The sequence below is a fragment of the Monomorium pharaonis genome, chromosome 4 (genome assembly GCF_013373865.1).
Source record: "Monomorium pharaonis isolate MP-MQ-018 chromosome 4, ASM1337386v2, whole genome shotgun sequence".
Lineage (NCBI taxonomy): Eukaryota > Metazoa > Arthropoda > Insecta > Hymenoptera > Formicidae > Monomorium > Monomorium pharaonis.
Genome location: NC_050470.1, coordinates 16025906 through 16048322, shown reverse-complemented (window position 1 = coordinate 16048322; position 22417 = coordinate 16025906). Strand labels below are relative to the sequence as shown.

General features: G+C 35.8%; 1 protein-coding gene across 7 annotated transcripts in view; it reads right to left on the bottom strand.

Moving 5' to 3' along the window:
- LOC105836048 (protein sprint) overlaps nt 1–22417 on the bottom strand; it is a 330029-nt gene that overhangs the window by 217131 nt on the left and 90481 nt on the right. For all 7 annotated transcript variants that reach the window (XM_036285717.1, XM_036285715.1, XM_028193034.2 and 4 more), the window contains 2 exons: nt 9144–9335; nt 439–623 (listed from right to left, as the gene is read on the bottom strand). In XM_036285717.1, the coding sequence (XP_036141610.1) occupies nt 439–623; nt 9144–9335 (377 nt within the window). The remainder of the gene's footprint in view (nt 1–438; nt 624–9143; nt 9336–22417) is intronic.

Below are 22417 nucleotides of genomic sequence, written 5' to 3'. Positions count from 1 at the left end.
ATTGTAGTTAGAGAATGATTAACAATAAAAAAGATTAAAGAAAGATGTCACAGTGTAGGTAACACTGATCTGAATACAGGCATAGCTGACAGCGTCACTTTCGCTAAAGTTAATTGAACGTCATTTTAGTAGCCTATTTGGACCTATATGTGTGCATAAACCTTGTGTACATGTGACTATTGTGTGCGTGTGTCAATAAAGTTGGAATCCCAAGTAGGCCACTAACATGGCGCCGTTAATTGGAATCACGTTTTAACTCAAAAACCAAGAGTATTAGCTGTCCCTATATTCAGATTAGTGGTTGGTAAAATCAAAATCACAATTTGTAAATTTGTGTGTGTGTGTGTGCAATGAGTAGAATGTGAGTGAAAATGATTAGTACCATATGTGGGATAAATCCATTATTATTATGAACAAGGATAGAAAAAGGAAACTTACCAACACTGTGAGTAGTGAGCAATCAGTGAGGGAATATTGTCGAATCTGTTTTCGCTTGTTTCTAAGCTCAGCTTGCTATTATTGGCTTGAATCAGATAATGTTCAATGTAGGGTCCTTTCCCAGCTGGTAATCTCACCGAAAGAGCCATTGTGTCGTTCTGGCTCGATTGTCGTACTACAAAGTTCTGCACAATACAAAAAAAAAATATATATATATAACAAACGATAATTTATGTTTGTAGTTAATATTTAAATAATATATCAGTTTTAGGGTCGTTCCAACTCCTTGGTACATTTACCTATCAGGTAAATATATGTTTGTTTTTATTTATTTAAGAAAAAAATGAAGATAGACACATGCTTACCTGGTAGATAAGTTTACCAAGAAGTTGGAACAACCGATCCTCAATCTTAATAATTTCATTACATATATGGTACTAAAAAAGTACGACAGCAATAAAATATAAAAGAAAAATTATTTAATTACTGTTTATATTACTGTACAATTAATTTGTCATTAATCATTAAGATTATTCTTCCAGTGAGCATTATTGAGAAGATTAATTTTTTAAGAGGACTTTTTTAAGACTTCATTAATTTCTCTTGAAAGTGATATCAATAAGTTATCTTTTTGTAAGATGTTTCTCTAAAAATATAACTTTGATGCTAAAGAGCTAAAGAGCCCAAATAGAATGATACTTAATAATAATTTTAACACCGTTTGTTGTGGAGAAAGGATTTGTAGGAGTCAATTAGAAATTAGAATAATTATAGAAGATCGAGGAATAATTTAATTGATAAATATTAAATAGTGTTACAATCAAATATTGCATAAAAACACATATATACTTTAAAAAATTATAAACGAGCTATATATCACTATATATATTATATATATAAATTTTTGTATTACTATTAATATTTTTAATAAAAATGTCATTGCGTAAAAATTTTAAAAACTTATCAGTAAGTCAAAAAAATAGAAGGTTTCTTAACGCCTATTAATATTTGCATAAAAGAGAAATAACAGAAATTCTGAAAGAAAAGGATAAAATGATGTGTTCAAGTGAAATAGTGCATTTACTTCCTGACAATGGAAATATTAATAAAAATATTCATTTTAATATTAGTGACAATAGCAGAAATAAAGAAAACTATTGCATTGAAAATGATGATGTCTTAATAATAATAAATGATATAACAAATAACAATAGTATGAATGTAATAAATAAAAGTGATTTTTATTTAAAAGAACAATTAAAGCAACAAATGTGCAATTATAATATTACTCATCGAGCTGCTGGATCATTATTGAAGTTATTGAAAAATATTAAAGATATGAATAAACTAGAAGATCTTAGCCATTCTCTTTTCTGGAATTGGTGACAATGAATCTACACAGGCACGAGCAGTCAAGTTAATAATACTATGCTCAACATGCTCGAATTTAACTGTCACCATTCAAGCTCATGTTCTCAATATACTGGTTACAATCTTATCATCATTTGTAGCGAAACCTTAAGATTAGCTGCATCTCAAAAACTTGGCATTAGCCGACCCAGAATTTCTCACCTTGCGGCCAGTTGATATCTTCATCAGAGCCGACGCATACGGGCAAATCATCAAGTCCAATATTATTAGACGTTCTCCATTTATACCCATCGCGTAGCTCTCTGTCTTGGATGGCACATCTTTGGACCAATCGACAGGGCAATATCAACGTTTACTTCCACGTATCATGTAATTATTCAAACAAGAAAGACACTTTACGTAAGCTAACAAAATTTTGGATTCAAATGAAAGTGCCTACAAGCGATGTCAGTCGACTTACGCCTAACGAGCAGAGATACAAAAAACATTTTAAAGCCACACACTCTCACGATTCTTCAGGTACATTGCGGATTCCGCCAGTGCAGAAATCACCAGTCAACATTTTGGTTCTTACAACGCAGCTCATCAGTATCTCAAATATTCAATGAGACATTTCTCAAGAAATACTGGCTACCAGGGTCTCTATCAACAATTCGTGACAGAATATCAAGTACTCAATCATATGACAAAGGCATCAACAGGTTTCCATCATCGCTCACATTATTATCTGTCATGGCGTACTCAAGCTTGACAGTGCAACAACTTGCGCATCGTATTCCAGTCTGTCAACATCAGGATATTCCATTAATGATGCCATGTACACTGGAGCCAAGTTACATTTAAATATCTTAGATGTCTTACTTTGGATTCATCAATATCGTCATATTTTTTCTGTTGACATCACGAAAATGTACAAGCAGATTAAGATTCACGAAGATGATTGGGGCCTACAACGAATTCTCTGGAATGATGATCAAGCTCAATGAAGTGCCATATTATCTAATTACGGTCATCTACGAAACGAAAGCCGCGCCGTTCTTAACGGTGCGAACCCTGCTTACACTGGTAGAAGACGAAGAGCATAGATTCTCACTTGTCATGTTATCTATCATCTATGGCAGATATGTTGACGACATCTTTGGAGGTGCAGACACAGTATAACAATCACAAGAAGTAGCATGTCAATCAAGGGACCTCTACATGGCAGGCGGCTTTTCTTTTACAAAGTGGCACGCAACTCATCTCGACATCATCAATGCAATCATACACTTAACGACATCGACAGTTGTCGGTAAGTGGTTACGAAATAACACCCCTGAAGTAACTCAGATCTTCGATTCACTTGGCTTCACTTCACTAGTAGTGACTAAGGCTAAAATACTTTTGCAGGAGCTTTGGCTACATAAGCTCCAATGGGATGATCTACTGTCATTCCAGCTCTCAGCCCGGTGGCTCGTTATCAGAAAAGATCTCACAAGCTTGGCCAAGTTCTCAATGCCTTGGTGGTTTAACACATAGGGCGACTCAACAGTATAACTTCATTGCTTCTCTGATACTTGTCATCTGACAATGGCTGCAGTCATATATCTCTTCGTTCACAACTCAACTGGCGTCACAATTTCACTTGTGTGCTTTAAAACAAAGGTTTCTCAAGCGGATTCCAATCTTGAGACTCGACCTCACTGCAGCACTACTGCTCTCTCGACTTGTGCAATACATCCAAGCCACTCAGAAAGTAAACGTCATAGCAACTAACCTGTGGACGGACACTCTCGTGACATTCTCGTAGATCAAACTTTATGCATCGCATTGGAAGGATTTAATCAGAAAGGATGGCTCAAATTCAAAAACTCTCCAAACGTTCACTGGAGATACATTCCTGGCACATCCAATCTGGCAGATTACGCATAACGAGGAATCACAACTGTTCAACTTCAAAGCTACTCACTGTTGTAACCGGGACTAACATGGATACTCAAAGCGGACCTGTGGCTATTACGACCAGTGACAAATTGAGTGCGCCAGAAGCTCGCCCAGGTGACTTATTACTAGGTGTAACTGTACCACAGTCTATCACTGGGACATTATTTACGGATACTCAGACCTCAATAAATTATTGAGAATTACAGCTCTTTGTTTCAGACTTATCTCACGATTGAGGAAAATTCATGACTCAACACCAATTATACAAGTCTCAACTGTGGCTTTGGAGAAAGCGAAACTCCTTTGGATCAAGGCAGCTCAAACGGCATATTTTTCATACAAACTCAAGGCTATTCAATCCAATTTACTGTTACTGAAGACACGCGGATTCAACCGATTGAATGCTTACATTGACGCTCAAGGAACTCTTCGAGTCGGCGAATAACTCGATCACTCAAATCTCTCAACTGATGGCAAACATTTAATGATGTTTCCTCGCTATTCACATCTGTATTCATTGGTCATTGCTCATTCTTATCAGCGGACTTTGCATGAAAGTGCTCAACTTATGCTCGTACACACCCGACAGAATTATTGGATTCTCGGTGAAAGGGCTCCTTTCAAGGGGAGTATCCCGTTTGGACACGTAACGATTGGACACGCATGATTGAACACGCACGGTTGGACACGCACGATTGGACACGGCACGATTGGACACCGCATGATTGGACACCGCACGTTTGGACACCCTACGATTGGACACGCACATTGCACGATTGGATACCCCACGATTGGACACCGCACGATTAGACACGCACCTTGCACGATTGGACACCGCACGATTAAACACTGTTTGGATACCGTATGAATGAATTACATTAATAAAACGTACATACCGCACGATTGGACACTGCATTATTGGACACGGCATTATTGGACACCACATTATTGAACACTGTACGATTGAATACACAGACACACACACACACACACACATTCACATGTGTTTGCAGATTTCCAACACAATTTACATGGGTTAGCGACTTGGACGAGGTAAGTGTGGGAGGAGGGTCGAAAACCCTCATTGCACCCCCCGTCCCTCGTGTGTGTGTGTGCGTGCGTGCATGCGTGTGTGCGTGCACGCTAAGCATTCTCTGCACGACATGGGTTTGCGACTTTCGACGCAAAACGAGATGCTCGTAAAAATACGTATATAGACATTTGAAATTTACATTTTCTTTCTGGCAGAGCGACGCTTTTTTCTGCCAGATATTTCTAAGGTTAGCTAATCTGTCATATGATATATTAATATTTTTTACTAGAAGACTATGCAGTGTCCAATAATGCGGTGTTCAATCGTGCGATGTCCAATAATACGATGTCCAATCGTGCGGTGTCCAATCGTGCGGTGTCTAATCGTGCGGTGTCCAATAATGTGTTCAATCGTGCAGAATGTATGTTTTACTAGTGTAATTCAATCAGACAGTATCCAAACGTTTGGTGTCCAATTGTTCAAAGTGCGTGCTTAATTGTGCAGTGTCCAATAATACGATGTCCAATTGCGCGGTGTCCAATCGTGCGGTCTCCAATCGTGCGGTGTCCAATCGTGCGGTGTCCAATAATGCGGTGTCCAATCGTGCGGTGTCCAATAATGCGGTGTCCAATCGTACGGTATGTATTTCTTACTAGTGTAATTCAATCATACAGTATCCAAACGTTTGGTGTCCAATCGTGCAATGTGCGTGTCCAATCGTGCGGTGTCCAATCATGCCGTGTCGAATCGTTACGTGTCCAAAAGGAAGTCACCCCTGTCTCACATCTTGCGATGTATTGCGTGTGCCCGGCAGAAAGGGATCCGTGCTCATCAATTGACGAGTTAACTCTTATTACTCTTACGGGTTACGTCGTCACGCTCACACAGGAGTTGACTATGCCGAACCACTTATCATCAAAACCTAGGAAGGAAAAGATACAAAGACCCACAAGTGGTGGATCTGCATGTTTGTAAGCTTCTCAACATCTTGCACCTTGAAGTGGTTAGTGACTACTAATCCGAAAGATTCATTGCTGCTTACAGACGAATCTCATCCAAACGCGGCAATGCTCAAATGCTTTAGTCGGATTGCGGTACTACCTTCATTGGAGCAGATGCAGACCTCAAACGGTTTTTCGTTCAGAGCTCTCAAGAACATCAATGGATCAATAAAGTGCTCGTTCAAGAAAAGACACAATGAGATTTTAACCCAGCAACAACCCCACACGTGAGGGAAAAGTGAGAAGCCGTGATAAAGTCCATTAAATTCCACCTCAGACGTACAATTGCAGAGAATCACTTTTGGGAGCTCACGACAATGCTCACTCAAATAGAAGCTATTCTGAACTTATGGTCTCTTGAGCCATTGAGTGACAATATCAAAAACGTCTTAGCTCTCACCCTAGGATATTTTCTCATTGAAAACCCACTCACCATGATTCTAGAGTTATCTCTCAATGATGATGGCGATCTTTTGATTCTCACGATGGCAATTCATTCAGCAACGAATGCAACAATTTTGGTCGATAGTAACGATAGTTATCTCATTACCTTCAACGCCAACCCTCAATCTCTAAATGGCACCACAAGAATAACGATATTAAAATTGGCTTACTGGCACTCATTACAGATGAACGGTTACCGCCATGTAAAATGCCGGCCACTTGCTAGAGTAACCGCTCTGCATCCAGACAAAGATGGACTCGCCAGAGTGGTGACGCTGAAGACCGCCACTAATACTCTCATAAGGCCAGTGATCAAGCTGGCCAGTACCACCAACAGAGTAGGAATCATCAACAACGTTGCTAGCGGCTGAAATGTTCCAGAATCAGTATTGATCTTGTTATTCCTGTCGCGTTGAATAACAGCATCTATCGATCAGAATCTATCTCTTCGCAGGTCGTGGAACGCTACCGCGTGACGGTTCTGGTTCACTTTGGTACTCTTACTCTATGGCAACGGTACACTTTATACGTGTGGTGTCGTAGTTTTGCAAAATAATTGTGTTCTTAAATCATTGTGAGGCCTGTTTATACTCTAATCAATGAGACTCGACGACCAGGATCACGTTCTCATAATGAGAGAACCACTAGACAGTTCAGGTACATCACCACCGACTGCTCAGGCTCACCACATTAGGTGCACGCCGGCGCCACGTGCTGTTCACGGCTCATGAGCATCCGCATCAGAAGACAGTGACAGATTAATACAATCTATCCCGCGCGAGTAATTAAGACTTTCAACAACCGAGTAAGACTTATTGTTAAATTTCATTCGGACCTACGTGTTTAATCAGTACACAGCTCCACAAAAAAATTGAAATTTTGTTTGCGGGGACCTGATCCACCTTACTATATGTAATCGAGTATGCTGAAACCGAATCCGAAGTCCAAATAACCCCATCACGTCCGGTTTTTTTGTAACCTCAAAAAATAGGCTAAAAATCATAAAATTCAGTAAAAACCCAAACAAAACCCCCTAAATCATACATCCTATCAATCCCACAACCCCATAACCTTAAAACCTCATAACTAAATAATCAAATAATCGTGTGACCATCTAAGGTCCATGTATTTTTGCCACAAAATCTACATTCTGCCAAACCCAAGAACAACGACGTGGACGTAGCAGGCTTCTATTCTCTTTGAGGTGCTTTATTTACGTGAGGTCCCCTCGCCTCTCACGTTACGGGGTGCTTTATTTTCATGAAGTCCCCTCGCCTCTCACGAGTAACAAAAGTTGAATAAATAAAAATAAGAATTAAAATACAGGAAAGTGATATCAAATTCTCTTCATCGTTTCTTGATCGTTTTCTTTATTGTTTTTTTTCCACGTGGAGGTGCCCTAAAATGCAAACACACGAAAAAAAAAGTTTTTTTTCAACACTGATAGAAGCGACCTTTCTGACTCGTCATCTATGGAGTTATAGGTTTATAGGGTTATGGGGTTTTGAGGTTATAAGGTTTTAGGATTATGGGGTTTTAAGGTTACGTGATTGAGGGGTTAAAGGGCATAGCTGTTACAAACATATTGATTTTCACTGCTTGAACGCGCATAAGTCTCTTTCTCACTGGGTCATGGGGTTTAAGGGTTATGGGGTTGTGTGGTTGATGGGATACGTGATTATGGGGTTTTGTTTGGGTTTTTATTGAATTTTATGATTTTTAGCCTATTTTTTGAGGTTACGAAAAAACCAGACGTAATGGGGTTATTTGAACTCTGAATTCGGTTTCAGTATGCTCGATTACATATGGTAAGGTGGGTCAGGTCCCCGCAAACAAAATTTCAATTTTTTTTATAGAGCTGTGTTATTCTATTAGGTGTACAACTTTGCTTCCGTTTTTTTTTTCGAAATTCGAGGCTTTCTTGTTAAAAACTGGTTATACATTTATGATTCATAGTATTGTCCATCGCTGGCTACTACTTTATCTCATCTTTCTGGCAGCATACAAATCCTGCGTCGAAAAAACTGGTCATCTTTTGAGATAATTTACGAATCGATCCAATTTTTCACTTCTTCATAAGAACGGAAGTGCTCGTCAACCAGACCGTGTGTCATTGATCGAAACAAGTAATAGTCAGAAGGAGCAATGTCCGGAGAATATGGGGGATGGGGTAGGACTTCCCATTTCAACGTTTCCAAGTATGTTTTGACGGGCTTTGAGACATGGGGTCAAGCATGGTTATGCTGCAAAATCACTTTATCGTTGTATTGCAGTCATTTGTCTTTCAGTGCTCGACTCAAACGCATCAATTGCTTTCGATACCGATTGCCTGTGATTGTTTCAGTCGGTTTTAGTAACTCATAATACACTACGCCGAGCTGGTCCCACCAAGGGACAGTGGCCGGTCAAAATCACCGTTCTTGAAGCGTTAAAACACCCTCGGCACGTTCTTTCATTAATAGCGGCCTTACCATACGTATTTGAGAGCATTTGATGAGCTTCAGCCGCAGATTTCTTCATATAGAAGCAAAAAATTATAACCTCCCGCAAATGACAAGAATTCGGCTCGTAAGCTGACATTTTCAATCGAAAATAACTTTATGATGCATACACAAATCGACTAATATTTCGATGGCGTTATGTTTACAAATGCCTAAATTTATTGTATGATGTCTACTCTATCTATTTATTTTGATTACCAGACATCTATTAGAAAACGGCGGAAACAAAGTTGTACACCTAATACTAAAGCATAAAATATATATATAAAATAAAAATCTTATCGTATGTGATTAAACAAATATTTTTATGTGTACATTATACATATATTATCAGAATAATAATGGAAATGTTAAAAATGGTAAAAATAAGAATTATTTAATTTTGATGAATATTAAGAATATAGAAATTATCTGACGTAAGTGCATACTTACTCCTTCTTCCTTGCCCTGCAGCAAATGAAAAGCTCCGGCTCTCTGAATGCCTGGTAAAAACCAGACTGGATGAGAGCGTATTAGTCTTTCAATTAGAGTAATATCACAAGCCACCTCGTTGCTAGAATTTCCCGTAGATCTTGAAGATCCTTCTGAGGTGGTCGATTCTTCTGATGACAGCGATTCTTCGCTCTAATAAGAAAGAATATTACCATGTTATTGTAAGGTAAATAAAATAATAGTAGTCTTATTACATTTCAGAATACAATAAAAATAAATAATTTTATATACACTCAGTCGAAAAAAAGCGGTACACCTAAAATTTGTCAAAAAATCACTAAATTTCCAATGACGATAACTACGCGAATAATAAAGATAGAAAGGTTTCTAAAAAAAGAAATTAAAGCTTCAAATGTCTACTTTAAAAATCGATTCAGTAAAATTTTGCGTAATAATTTTTTTCAAAATGGCGTATGACAAAGCAAGAGCATGCGAAATTGAAAAATATTGGTCCGATTTTGCGACGATCCATGGCGTGAGGCAAGTATCGCAGTTTAATGGGATAAAAAGCATGCGTTAGTACAGAGTTTTCCTTTCAAAATGCTTTTTTACTTGTCTCGATACGATGATTTTTCGCTCAGATATGCACATTTGAATAAAAAGGCAGTTTTTTACTTTAAATGCGCATATTTCAGCGAAAAATCATCGTATCAAGACGAGTAAAAAAGCATTTTGAAGGGAAAACTCTGTACTATCGCATGATTTTTATCCATCATTAAGTTGCGATACTTTCCTCACGCCATGGATCGTCGCAAAATCGGACCAATATTTTTCAATTTCACATACTCTCGCTTTGTCATACGCCATTTTGAAAAAAATTATTACGCAAAATTTTACTGAATCGATTTTTAAAGTAGACATTTAAAGCTTTAATTTCTTTTTTTAAAAACCTTTCTATATTCTTTATTAGTCGCGCAGTTATCGTCATTGGAAGTTCAATGATTTTTTGACGAATTTTAGGTGTACCGCTTTTTTTTCGAGTGAGTGTATAAGTAAAAATATTAAAATTTTTTTTTCAGTTTCAAATATAGTTTTAAGTGATAAGTTTCTTAAATTATGTTTTTTATACATAATTATCCATATAGAATATTATTAATAGATATTGTTAAAATACTTTCACAACTTATACAATATATCAATCTGAAATTAATAAAATGCCATACGAGCCCCCGTCGTTGTCGTAGCGTAAAGAAGTCAATACGAATTGATCAAACCAAATTCTAATTGGAAGTGTTTAATATTTCTTCAAATGATTTGATCCTAAATATAGATCTTTATAATGTATGAAACAATTTGAAATTTAAATAATTAGATGCGATTGCTCCTCACAGGCTAATAACTTTCCTCTTTTCTATATGGTTAAAGTTATTTGTCCGTATATCAAGGTTTTAATTACACAAGCACACAAAAAAGTGGTTAGTCCGGCGGACCAGACTAAACAATTTTTATATATTTTGACCCGTTGAATTCGAAGACAAGGTCAGAATTACAAAGTTAGATTATATTTGCTAACCTCAAAAAAATTTTTTTCAATGTTGGTCCGACGGACCAGACTAGTTTACTCTTATGTATTTTAACTCGCTGAATCCGAATCCAAGATCGAAATTCCTGAATTGAGTCATTTCTTCTAAATAAAAAAATTTTTTTTTATGTTGGTCCGGCAAATCAGACTAATCTATCCTTATGTATTTTCATCCGCTAAATTTGAATCCAAGGTCAGAATTGCTGAATTGGCTCATTTTTTCCTGACCTCAAAAACTTTTTATTGAAATGTTGGTCCAGCTGACCGGACTAGTCTGTCTTCATGTATTTTGACTCGCTGAATCTAAATTCAAGATCAAAATTGCTAAATTGGCTTACTTTTTCCTAACTTTAAAAAAACACCTTGTAAAAGCAGTTTGGGTCACAAATGTATAGATCCAGAGCGTGCAAGCTTCCGTAACCACATCACCCGGGGAAAAATCAATACGCATGACAAGTCTGAGCTTCTGTGAATAAATACCGTAGAAAATTCACTCCCTTTTCTATTACATATAACTCTTTTATTCTTGAAGGTTTGGACTAATGAACAAACTGAAATCTGAATGTTACAAGTCTGATATGAGTGGAGACTATTCATCGATTCTTCTAAGAAAAGTTTGAAAGCAGTATTGCTGCACAATACTGTATATGCCTTCAATCCTGTAGCGCACTCACAATCAGTAGTGATAAAAGAAGGGTACACAAACCTGAAAACAGTTTTTGAAAAAATTAAATACAGAACATAGATGGCGAATTTGTGGGGATTTGAAAATTTTCACCATATTATTGGGTCAACAATCAGGTTTTACACAAAAAATCTGTGCTTTCTATGTGACTAGGAGTAGAAATCGAATGAACCATTACATAAGAAAAGAATGGTCGACAAGGACGTCTTTGCAATCTGAGTCTAAAAATATCATAAATGAACTGTTAGTTAAGCCTTCAAAAGTTCTTCTTCCACCTCTTCATATCAAATTAGAACTCATAAAACAATGGGGAAAGCTCTAAATAAAAAAGGTGAATGCTATTTGTATTTACAAGAAAAATTTTCCAACATCTCTGATGCAAAATTGCAGGAAGGAATTTTCGATGGACTTTAAATACATAAAAAGTTAAGAGACGACAATTTTGTCACCAAAATAAATGAAGACAAAAGAGCAACATGACTGAGTTTCGAAAGGTCACAGAAAATTTTCTAGGAAACCAGAAAAGTCAAGATTACAGAGAATGGATGGCGGAAATACTGGAGAACTATAGAAAACTAGATTGCTTAATGAATCTTAAGTTGTACTTCTTGGATACTTATATCGACTATTTTTCAAAAAGTCTAGGTGATTATAGCGAAGAACAGGGAGAAAGATTTCATCAAGACATCAAGGAGATGAAGCATCGATATCAAGGCAAGTGGGATGTGAACATAATGGCTGATTTCTACTGGACGCTCAAATGAGATGTCTCTATGAAAGGGAAGAAACGTAAGAGATAGCCATTGCACAGAACCTTTGAAAATAAAAGAGTTAGATACAATAGAAAAAAAGAGTGAATTTTCTACGCTATTCATTCACAGAAGCTCAAACTTGTCATACGTATTGAATTTTCCCCGTGATATGTGGTTATGCAAGCCTACACGCTCTGGATTATACATTTGTAAGCCAAACTACTTTTACAACATATTTTTTTGAAATTAGAAAAAAATGAGCTAATTCAGCAATTCTGACTTTGGATTTGGATTCAGCAGATCAAAGTACATAAGAATAGACTAGTCTTGTCCGCCGGACCAACATTAAAAAATAATTTTTTTTTTAGATTAGAGAGAAATGAGCCAATTCAGTAATTTTGATCTTGGATTCGGATTCAGCGAGTCAAAATACATAAGGATTGACTAGTCTGGCACGCCGGACAAACCACTCTTTTTGTATGTGCCTGTGTAATTAATATTTTATGCAGGCCCTGTAGCAGGCACGATGCTGCTCATTATAGTTGATGCTTATAATAAATGGACTGAAGTTAAGATGAACAGTTCAACGACGACCACAGCGACAATTGCTATCTTAGACGAATTATTTTAAAGCTTGAAGTCTCTACTTTAAAGTGCATTTGTCAGATTTTGATCTTCTCCTTTTCCCTTTTCGGCATCTCTTCAAAAGTAAAAATGTGTTTCATCTTCAAAAATTTTCATACTTTGACGCGTTTCTACGGAATGCAGTAAATTTTTCTTGTAAGTTTTATAAAAATTATCGTAAAATATAAACTTTTGCTTACAAATTGAAAAAAATTGAAGTCTGTACGATTTTTTTGGCAGAGTTATTAAGATTTTAAGAAAAAATGGTCATTTTGATTTTTATCGCTTATTATTCGTGAATACCCAGATAGCATAGTGAATTCCTAAAGTATTCTTCAAGTTTTTTTCTTTCCTGAATTGTAATTCTTTAGGAATTCATAGAAGAATACTATAAGAATGACTGAGGAAGTTACATGCACCAAAGTTCGAATTCTTGAGAACTTCTTCAAGTATTCATACAGTTTTCAGCAGATATACAGGGTGTCCCAAATCTGGTGTGCAATACTTCATGGAAAGAGCGAGAGAGAGAAAGAGAGAGAGAGAGAGAGGTGTCATACTAAAATGCGCGAAATACTTATCCATAGTATGTTACACTCTTTGTAATAACACTGAAAAATATTCCCTCTTGATGTAACGATTTCACGATAGCTTAGGCGCGATGCTACGATAATTATGCTTAAAAATTAATGTTTAATATCATGTATTGTTAATACAACGAAGGATTTTCTTTTATAACCATAGAAAACTTACAGTTTCTTCTACCTTTAATTGCATTATTAATTACGACAGATTTTCAGTGACTTATAATGTATTAACGATAGAAGAAACTCGAAGTTCTCTATCATATACAAGAGAAAATCCTTTGTAGTTAACCATACTAACGATACTTGACATAACATTGATCTCTGATTACCTATAATTACCGTAGAAGTCGCATCGAATAATTTATCCTGAAGTCCTTAGATCAAACGTGAATATTTTTCTATCGTGTTATTTTACAAAGAGTGTATATTAGGGATAGTATTTCTTGCATTTTGTAATTTTCTAATAAGATGGTTACGAAAGGAGAATGTATAAAGAATCAATCGTGATAAATCTTCGTTAATTGAATATTCCATTAAAAACGATAAGAGAATTTGATGCGGCAAATACTATATTATTTGCAGGATTCATACGTTTCCATCGCTTTCTCTCTTTTGACTTTCTTATTTACAGAAGTTTATTACGATTTAAATTTGTCATATTTTTATTAATAATTTATAATCTTGTCATGTAATCGCGAGTATGCGTAGCAGCCATCGACGCGAGCTTAGGCGCGGTGCGGCGAGACGTGGGAACGGCGACGACGCCACGCTTCTCCTTCTTCCCCCCGCCGCCGCCGGCAGCCAATGCTTGAGACAGTAGGCCGTGCTATGGCTCGAGCGGCTCGAGCCCTTCCTTCGGCGCGCAAGGCGCGCTCTCATTCGCATAAATTAAAAAATTTATATCTTGATTATTGATAGACCTAACCAAGACTATATTGGATTTTTATGTTCATCTCGATCCCGTCTATCTTTCCATGAAGTATTGCACACCAGATTTGGGACACCCTGTATACTTTATGAATTCAAGGGGAGTAGTGTTTATAATAGATAAAGAATTGCAAAATAACCAAAAAATACACCAACTAACAAACATTACACCAATATTATAATTTCTCACTCAACAGAATACATGCACTATATATACATGTTGTATACAATAATAATACTGTTGAATGGTAAATTATAATATAGACGTAACGTTATTGTTAGTTGATGTTCAGCTTAATATGGTAGCAATTTGTAGAAATGTATCTTCAACCGCGTATACTTACTATTCAATAAAACGTGGATACAATAATCCTGCAGGAATTTTACGCACTTAATTGCTGGGTAATTAATATATATCGCTACGAAATATACGACGCACGAGCCGCACGAGGACGAGATGGATCATGGATTCGGTCGCGGCACGGCACTCGCACACGAATTATAATTCCTCATGAATTCAAAAAGTATTCAAAATTTGAGTCGCAAAGTATTCATTATTATAAACTTTTAAGGAATTCAAGACGAACTGATTATGGTTAATTCTTCATGAATTCTTCAGACATTCATTTTTCTAAATCTGTATGTATTCTTTGAAATGAATTCTCTATGAACTTATATTCACCTATGTGCTATCTGGGTATATCAACGTACAGCGCTCCGCAAAAACAATGGAAAACTAAAAATTTGCACTTTTAAATGTTAATTGATAAGTTAGGAAAAGCGCTTAGGCACAAATTTGGCACAAAATGTCGCAGGAAATTATTGAGAGATGCATAAACATTTGAGAACGTTTATAAGCAGTAATTGATCAAAAACGTTAGTGTTTATTACTGGGGAGTAATCGTACTATAAAACTTTGCTTTAGCGATACGATTGGATCTTTCTTGACGACAGTACGTTGAACTAAATGAAAACCGTAAAATATGCGATTTTTTACATAATTTTGAACGCGATTTGTTGTTAGAAAAAATAAATATATAAAAAAAACAATAATAGCATTCGAAAGTGCAAACTTTCAGCTTTCCAATACTTTTTTGCTGAGCGCTGTATGTTGATCCGTTCACGAGTAATAAGCGATAAAAGTCAAAATAACCATTTTTTCATAAAATCTTAATAACTCCGCCAAAAAAAATCGTACAGACTTCAATTTTTTTTCAATTTGTAGGGAAATGTTCTTATTACGATAATTTTTATAAAATTTACGAGAAAAATTTACTGCACTCCGTGGAGCGCGTCAAAGTGTGAAAATTTTTAAAGACAAAACACATTCTTACTAGATGCCGAAAAGGGAAAAGAAGATGAAATCTGACAAATGCTGACAAAATAATAACAAACTTTTACTTTTTTTAATTAAAAAAAAACATGTTTGGTTTTTATGCGATACAAAAGGTTCGCACTTAACAAATTAAACTTTCGCCTAGGAATTCTCAAAGTAGAGTCTTTGCCTTTTAATTTAAAAAAAAGTACATGTAATTTGGATGATTTTTCGCAAAGTTGCATCACTTTGAAGATTGCCTAAAAATTCGATCAAAACTTTTGTCTCGTTTTTTTTGCGCTAGTGTATATATATATATGAGTCATTTCGGATCCGCATATGAAATTTGAGATCATAGTTACCGATTTCGTTTAAACTGCAGAAAAATATTTGTCAGGATGACTTAAAACAATCTGAATTTTTTTTAGATTTTTAAACCCATGGGATTAGTGGGGGCGCTGCTGTCATTTCTTTGACATGTCGCGTTCCGACAACGCTTTGAAGTAAATTTTCACCAATTTCTTCTTTTTTGTTTTTTTTTTTCAAATGTGTACATTTTTATGTAAAATTTTCTGCTCTTTCCAATAAAAATATTTCCGATTCCCTCAAAATTAAAGAAAGCATTAAAAATGATGATTTTTGAGGTAAAATTCTGTTTTTTTATATCTTCCCCAAAGTTTATTTTAAAATGAATATTTTTATTGGAAAGATCGGATTTTTTTACATAATATATGTAGTATATAGATTTTGCTCTCAATGATTAGAAGCAAAATTAAATAAATAAACAAATTTTTTACTATTTCTAATTTGTATTTTCGTTCTTATTAATGATTTTTTATTAAGTTGTTGTACAGCCATCAATCCATTTTTATTTTAATAAAGTTCAAAGATGTTGAAATTACTTTTGCATAAGCATATCATACCATATAATTCAGAGGAATTATTGCATAATAACTCTGAGTCCCTTTCACTGTATTGTGTGTAACATACCGTTATTCTAAAAATATTTTTATTTGCTTAGAAGTCTTGTAAAATAATATTACCTTATTTAAATATAAAATATATTGTTTTCTTCAACTCCTGTTGTCTATGGGTACGTTTTTGAAGTTGGCGTTACGAATCAATAGAGCATGCTGCCATCAAATGTGCCGAGTGCTTCACGTAAGAATCGTTAAAGTGTATCGATATAGAGAACATTACTTTTTATAACTTTTTCGCATCACTTTTGTTTTGAAATGGCATCAAAGTGCTCACAAAAAGAAACTAAAAAAATGTTTCCATCTTTTCAATTTGGATTCAAGTCGTAAGCAAAGCAAACAAAAATATTATTATAGCCATGATATGTTACAATCAAAACAGTATCAAAGTTATCACGCAATAATTTCTCTGAATGACATGGTAGGATATGTTCATGCAAAAGTAATTTTATCATCTTTGAATTTTATAAAAATAAAAATAAATTGATGGCTGTACGACTTAATAAAAAATAATTACTAAAGACGAAAATATAATTAGAAATAGTAAATATAATTTGTTTATTAATTTAATTTTGATTCTAACCATTGAGAGCAAAAGCTATAAACTACATATATGTAAAAAAATCCGCTCTTTTCAATGAAAATATTCATTTTAAAATAAACTTTGTGGAAGATATAAAAAAACAGAATTTTTCTTACAAATTATATATAAAATAATAAAAGAAGAAATTATAAATACAAATCTAATAAATAATAAAGAAATTCAATCTAAAATAATAACTATCTCTATATTCAAGGAATTCATCCTAAATACTGACCATTCTTCAAATTATTTTTAATACTTTCTTTAATTTTGAAGGAATTGGCAATATTTTTATTGGAAGGAACAGGAAATTTTACATAAAAATGTACATATTTGAAAAAAAAAAAACAGAAAAGAAGAAGTTGGTGAAAAACTTCAAAGCGTTGTCGGAACGCGACATGTCAAAGAAATGACAGCCCCCACTAATCCCGTGGGTTTAAAAATCTAACAAGGGTTGTTTTAATTCATCTTGACGAATATTTTTCTGTAGTTTAAACGAAATCGGTGACTATGATCTCAAATTTCATATGTGGATTCCGTGAAATGACTCATATATATATAATGCGAGTGAGGCTCGATTGCACGCATATATATATATATATATATATATATATATATATATATATATATATATACACTGAGTGTTTGAGAATTATTTGCTGTTGATACTTCTGTCGTCGGCTAGATAGCAGCATTTACCGAGCTCGATTGACCGACCTCGCAGAGCGCCACGCAAGCGGGATTGGCGCATGCATCGGCTCGTTTCGCCGGCATCTTTCACTATCTCAATGGCGGCTGCTCCTACGAGAAGTGTGTTGTAGCAATATCGAGAGTTTTGTATAATACTTGTAGGATTTACCAGTCGTCTCAGAAATATTTATTCGATCATTACTCTGCTCCTTTACGAAGCGTACTTAACGGACTGCTTTAGTGCATCAACACCAGCGACTCAGCATTCACCATGTCAGGCGCACGTCGGCGTCACATGAAACATTCAATGGAATTCTCTAAGACACGCCGCACGCCGCACGCGTGACGCAAACATTCGTGACGCTGAAGTGCAAAGTGCCCTTCACATGAATCTATCTAATCGCTTATTGGATTGCTCACTATGTCGGAGCCCTCAAAACAGCTTAAGATCGATAGGCCTACGACGCCGCAATTCAAACTGCTTCCAGAAGAACGAGCATCCTCCCACCAAGTCTCGCTCGTTCTCGCAACTCTACCGAGCCGACTCTCAAGATGCAAACTCGGGGGTGGGGGGCAAACTCCCATCAATCAGACGGATCGCAGAGATGATCCTTGCAAACTGCGAAGAGATCTCACTGAAGGAATTCAATCAGCTTCTGGTTTACAATCTCGAGGAAACGCACAAGACATTCTTAAAAAAGCACGCCTATTTTGAAGTGTCATGGCTCTTGGCACTGGTCAGTCATGACTATTTCGCCAAAAATTTCGCACAGCGAGGTGGTATTCTTATACCATTGCTCGACGCAACATTGGTTGACTCCGTCATGTCAACCACTGCAGCGCCTAAAGATGCCACCACGACAGCAGGTGAGCTAAACCGAGCACGTACGCGATTACCGGACATCTCACTCCTAAAGTTTTCTGGGGAATATGCCGCGTGGCCAGCATTTAGAGATCTCTTTGAGAGTTTAACCCTTGACAACGACTCACTTGAGCGACTCACAAATGTGGAGCGCCTCCACTATCTCTGTTCCTCTCTTGAAGAATCCCCAGCGCAGCTCATTTTGAAACTTCCAATGGTCGGCGATTTACTCTCACCCTCGTAAAAACTTCTTGTAGACAGATATGAGAACCCTCGACTGCTCATCCATTTATACCTTGATCAAATTTTTTTTAGCTCATTACCAGTAGCAAAGAAGGCTACATCCTTGCACAAGATTTTCACAAACGTGAAGGAATCCATCAAGGCCTTGCAGTCGTTGAGTGCATCCCATGACCTGTAAGACAGCGTCTTGGTCTATCAGGTGACCAAGCAGCTCGATCGACACATACGAGAACAGTAGAAAACTGAGCTCGGTGCCTCGCGCAAATATCTGAAATTCAAGCAACTGGAGACGTTCCTCATTTTTCGGATGCGAGCGCTTGAGAGGATTGAGTCGGCGTCTATGTCTCAGAGTTCCAGGACGTCCACGACATCCATAAAGAAGGCGACAGCTTATCAGACGTCTCAGAAGAGTGCATCATCGGATACAGCGTCCACTTTATATCCGTGCAATTGCTGCAATGGATAAAATTTTGTAATGACATGTGCCCGCTTCAGAGACCTCACCAACTGATAGGCACAAGCTCGTCGTTGCAAGGAGGCTCTGCTTTAACTGTTTGGAACGTCACAATGTAAGATCATGCATGTAAGAGCCAACGAGGTTGCAAGAAATACATCGAACGACACCACACCATGCTGCACGACGCTCACCCCTATCTCGTCTACTCAGCCAAGCACCATCAGAGCAGCCCTCCACGTGAATCGTTAAATCATCATTCGTAGCTCATCCCGCTTAACCTTGCTCACCACAACTTTGGCACAGATCAGCCCATCCGTGACTCATCTGCAAGTATGTCTGCTTATTTAATCAGACTCACCTTCGTCACCAAAAATCTTATCCGGCAGCTCAACGTCTCTCATCAATATTCAGGTATCTTTATTATTGAAATTAGGGGCAAGGAATATACTGAGACACGAGCAGTCGTATCACTTACGTTACGCTCAACACATTCGAACTCAGTTGCCACCATTCAAGCTCACATCCTCAAAACAGTTACGACGATCATTTGAGGCGGAACTGCAAGAATGACCGCATCTCAGAAACTTGGCATTAGCCGATCCAGAATTTCTCACCGCACTAATTTTTATAAAGATGACAAGAAAAATCCATTGTATTCCATGGAGCGCGTCAAAGTATGAAAATTTTTGAAGACAAAGCATGTTCTTACTTTTAAAGAGATATCAAAAAGGGAAAATAAAAGGATCAAAATATGATAAATACTTTTTAAAATAGAGGCTTTAAGCTTTAAAATGAAAAAAAAACTTTCCAATATGACAAGTTTTTACAAAATTACGATTATTTAAAGTTGAATAAAATTTTGGTATAAATTTTTGTTGCGCTAATTTTGTTGCTCAGTACGTACAGAGTGTTTCTAAACTGGCGCAAGATTTTTTTATAACAAATTTTTTGTAACATTTTGAGAAGAAAATTCTAATACAAAAATGTCAAAACTATAATAATTTTCAAATGGGAAGAATTTAAAGATCATGAATGACAGGTCTAGACTTTAGCACGCTCAGAAATGATAGTCATAAAGGTGCTTTCAAATGCATTTGACAATAACATCTTCGTTCAATAAATTATATTGAACAAATATGCCGTAAAGTTTCATTAAAAAATCAATTCTGTTCTTTCATAATAAAGGGCATAGCAAGATAAGTTGTGTGTGCTGCCACCGCACGGATTTGATTGAGTTTTTTACAAAAAATTAGCATTAATTTGAGATTAAATTTCCTGTAATTGTAAAGATTGTAAAGAGTGTAATAAGAATTGTAAAGATATTTGTAAAAATCTCAAACAAATCTGTGTGAGAGCAGCACACATATACTTATCCTGCTACGCCTTTTGTTATAAAAACAATTTAAAATGTTTTCAATAAAACTTTAATATGTATGTACTATGTATCAAAATCAATATTTTTTTTCTTATAAAAAATGTTATTAAACTTGCGAAAATTATTAGAAATTTGGAAACTCATTTGAATTTGATATTGTATACAATCAGTTTTAATGTTTTCTTCACATAATTAAAAATATTTCTCCAGAAAGTTAACTGTCATTATATTTATTTGGTTGTCACAAAATATGTATAAAATATAATTGAAATATTTCACCTTAATCTTTACGAATTTTAAAGCAGTATGCCTGTTTCGATTTGTTTCATATTGTTTTCTTCTATTTTCATAGTAACTTTTTTCTCTTTTTTTTTAAATTCTGCTATGATTTTTAAGAAAAAAATTTCGATGTAATTTAATTAATGTATAGCAGGATTGAATATGTAATTGGTATAGATGTTATTTTGTCGACAAATTCATTCTCAATCATAAAAACGTTTTTATCAACTGCCGTAGAATTTATCATATGAACCAAATAAATGTAGTAACAGTTTGACTTTTTGGAAAAACATTAAGTGCGCAAACAAACCGTTAAAACTGACTGTGTACAATATCGAATTTAAATAAATTTTTAAATTTCTAATAATTTTTCGCAAATTCAATAATATTTTTATAAGAAAAAAAATATTGATGACGATACATAGTACATACATATTAAAGTTTTAATGAAAACATTTTGAATTGATTTTATAACAAATTTATTATAAATGAACAGAATTGGTTTCTTAATAAAACCTTTATAGCATAACCCTTATAGCATGGGACAATTCTAATAGCAAATTTGTATTTAACGGCTCAAAATACATAAAGATATCGTGGTCTGGTCCATGATACAGATTCATTTTTTTTAATGCAACAGCACCACAGCTACCCACAAAAAAAATGGTTTGTATTACGAACCAGACCATGATATCTTTATGTATTTTGAGCCGTTGAACACAAATCCGGTGTCAAAATTGCCCCATCACTCACCATTTTTCACGTGCGAAGCAATTATTGCAATTTTTAAGGTTTTTAGGCTACCTTTTTGATTAAAAAAAAATAAATAGTGGGTGGCAATTCTGACACCGGATTCGTGTTTAGCACGTCAAAATACATAAGGATATAGTGGTTTAGTCCGTAGGACAGACCACTTTTTTGTGTGGCTGTGTAATTGTGTGAGTCTGTCGGAGGCTGTCCTGTAAACATCGCCGCTCGTCGCTCCTGCTGTGCCGCGCGTTATTTGTCTGATCTATTTGTGTCAGTTTCCATTCTAATATTATATCTTTTGTCGAATACTCGTCTTGCTTTATTCACCCAGCATTGTGGCTGCGAGCGGGATGGTCGTCAATTAAGGTACTGCGTTACGCGCGTTACATGCATATTATCTTTCTTATTTCTCGTATGCCTATTCTCGCTATTTCGATTGCGTCTTGCCGTGCATAGCGTTCGACTTCTCTCTACTTGCGCTCTTCTTTCTCTCTCTCTTCTCTCTCTCTCTCTCTCTCTCTTTCTCCGCACTTTTATTTTATGATATCTTATTATTATATATTTATTATATCTTTCATTTATGGCTTCC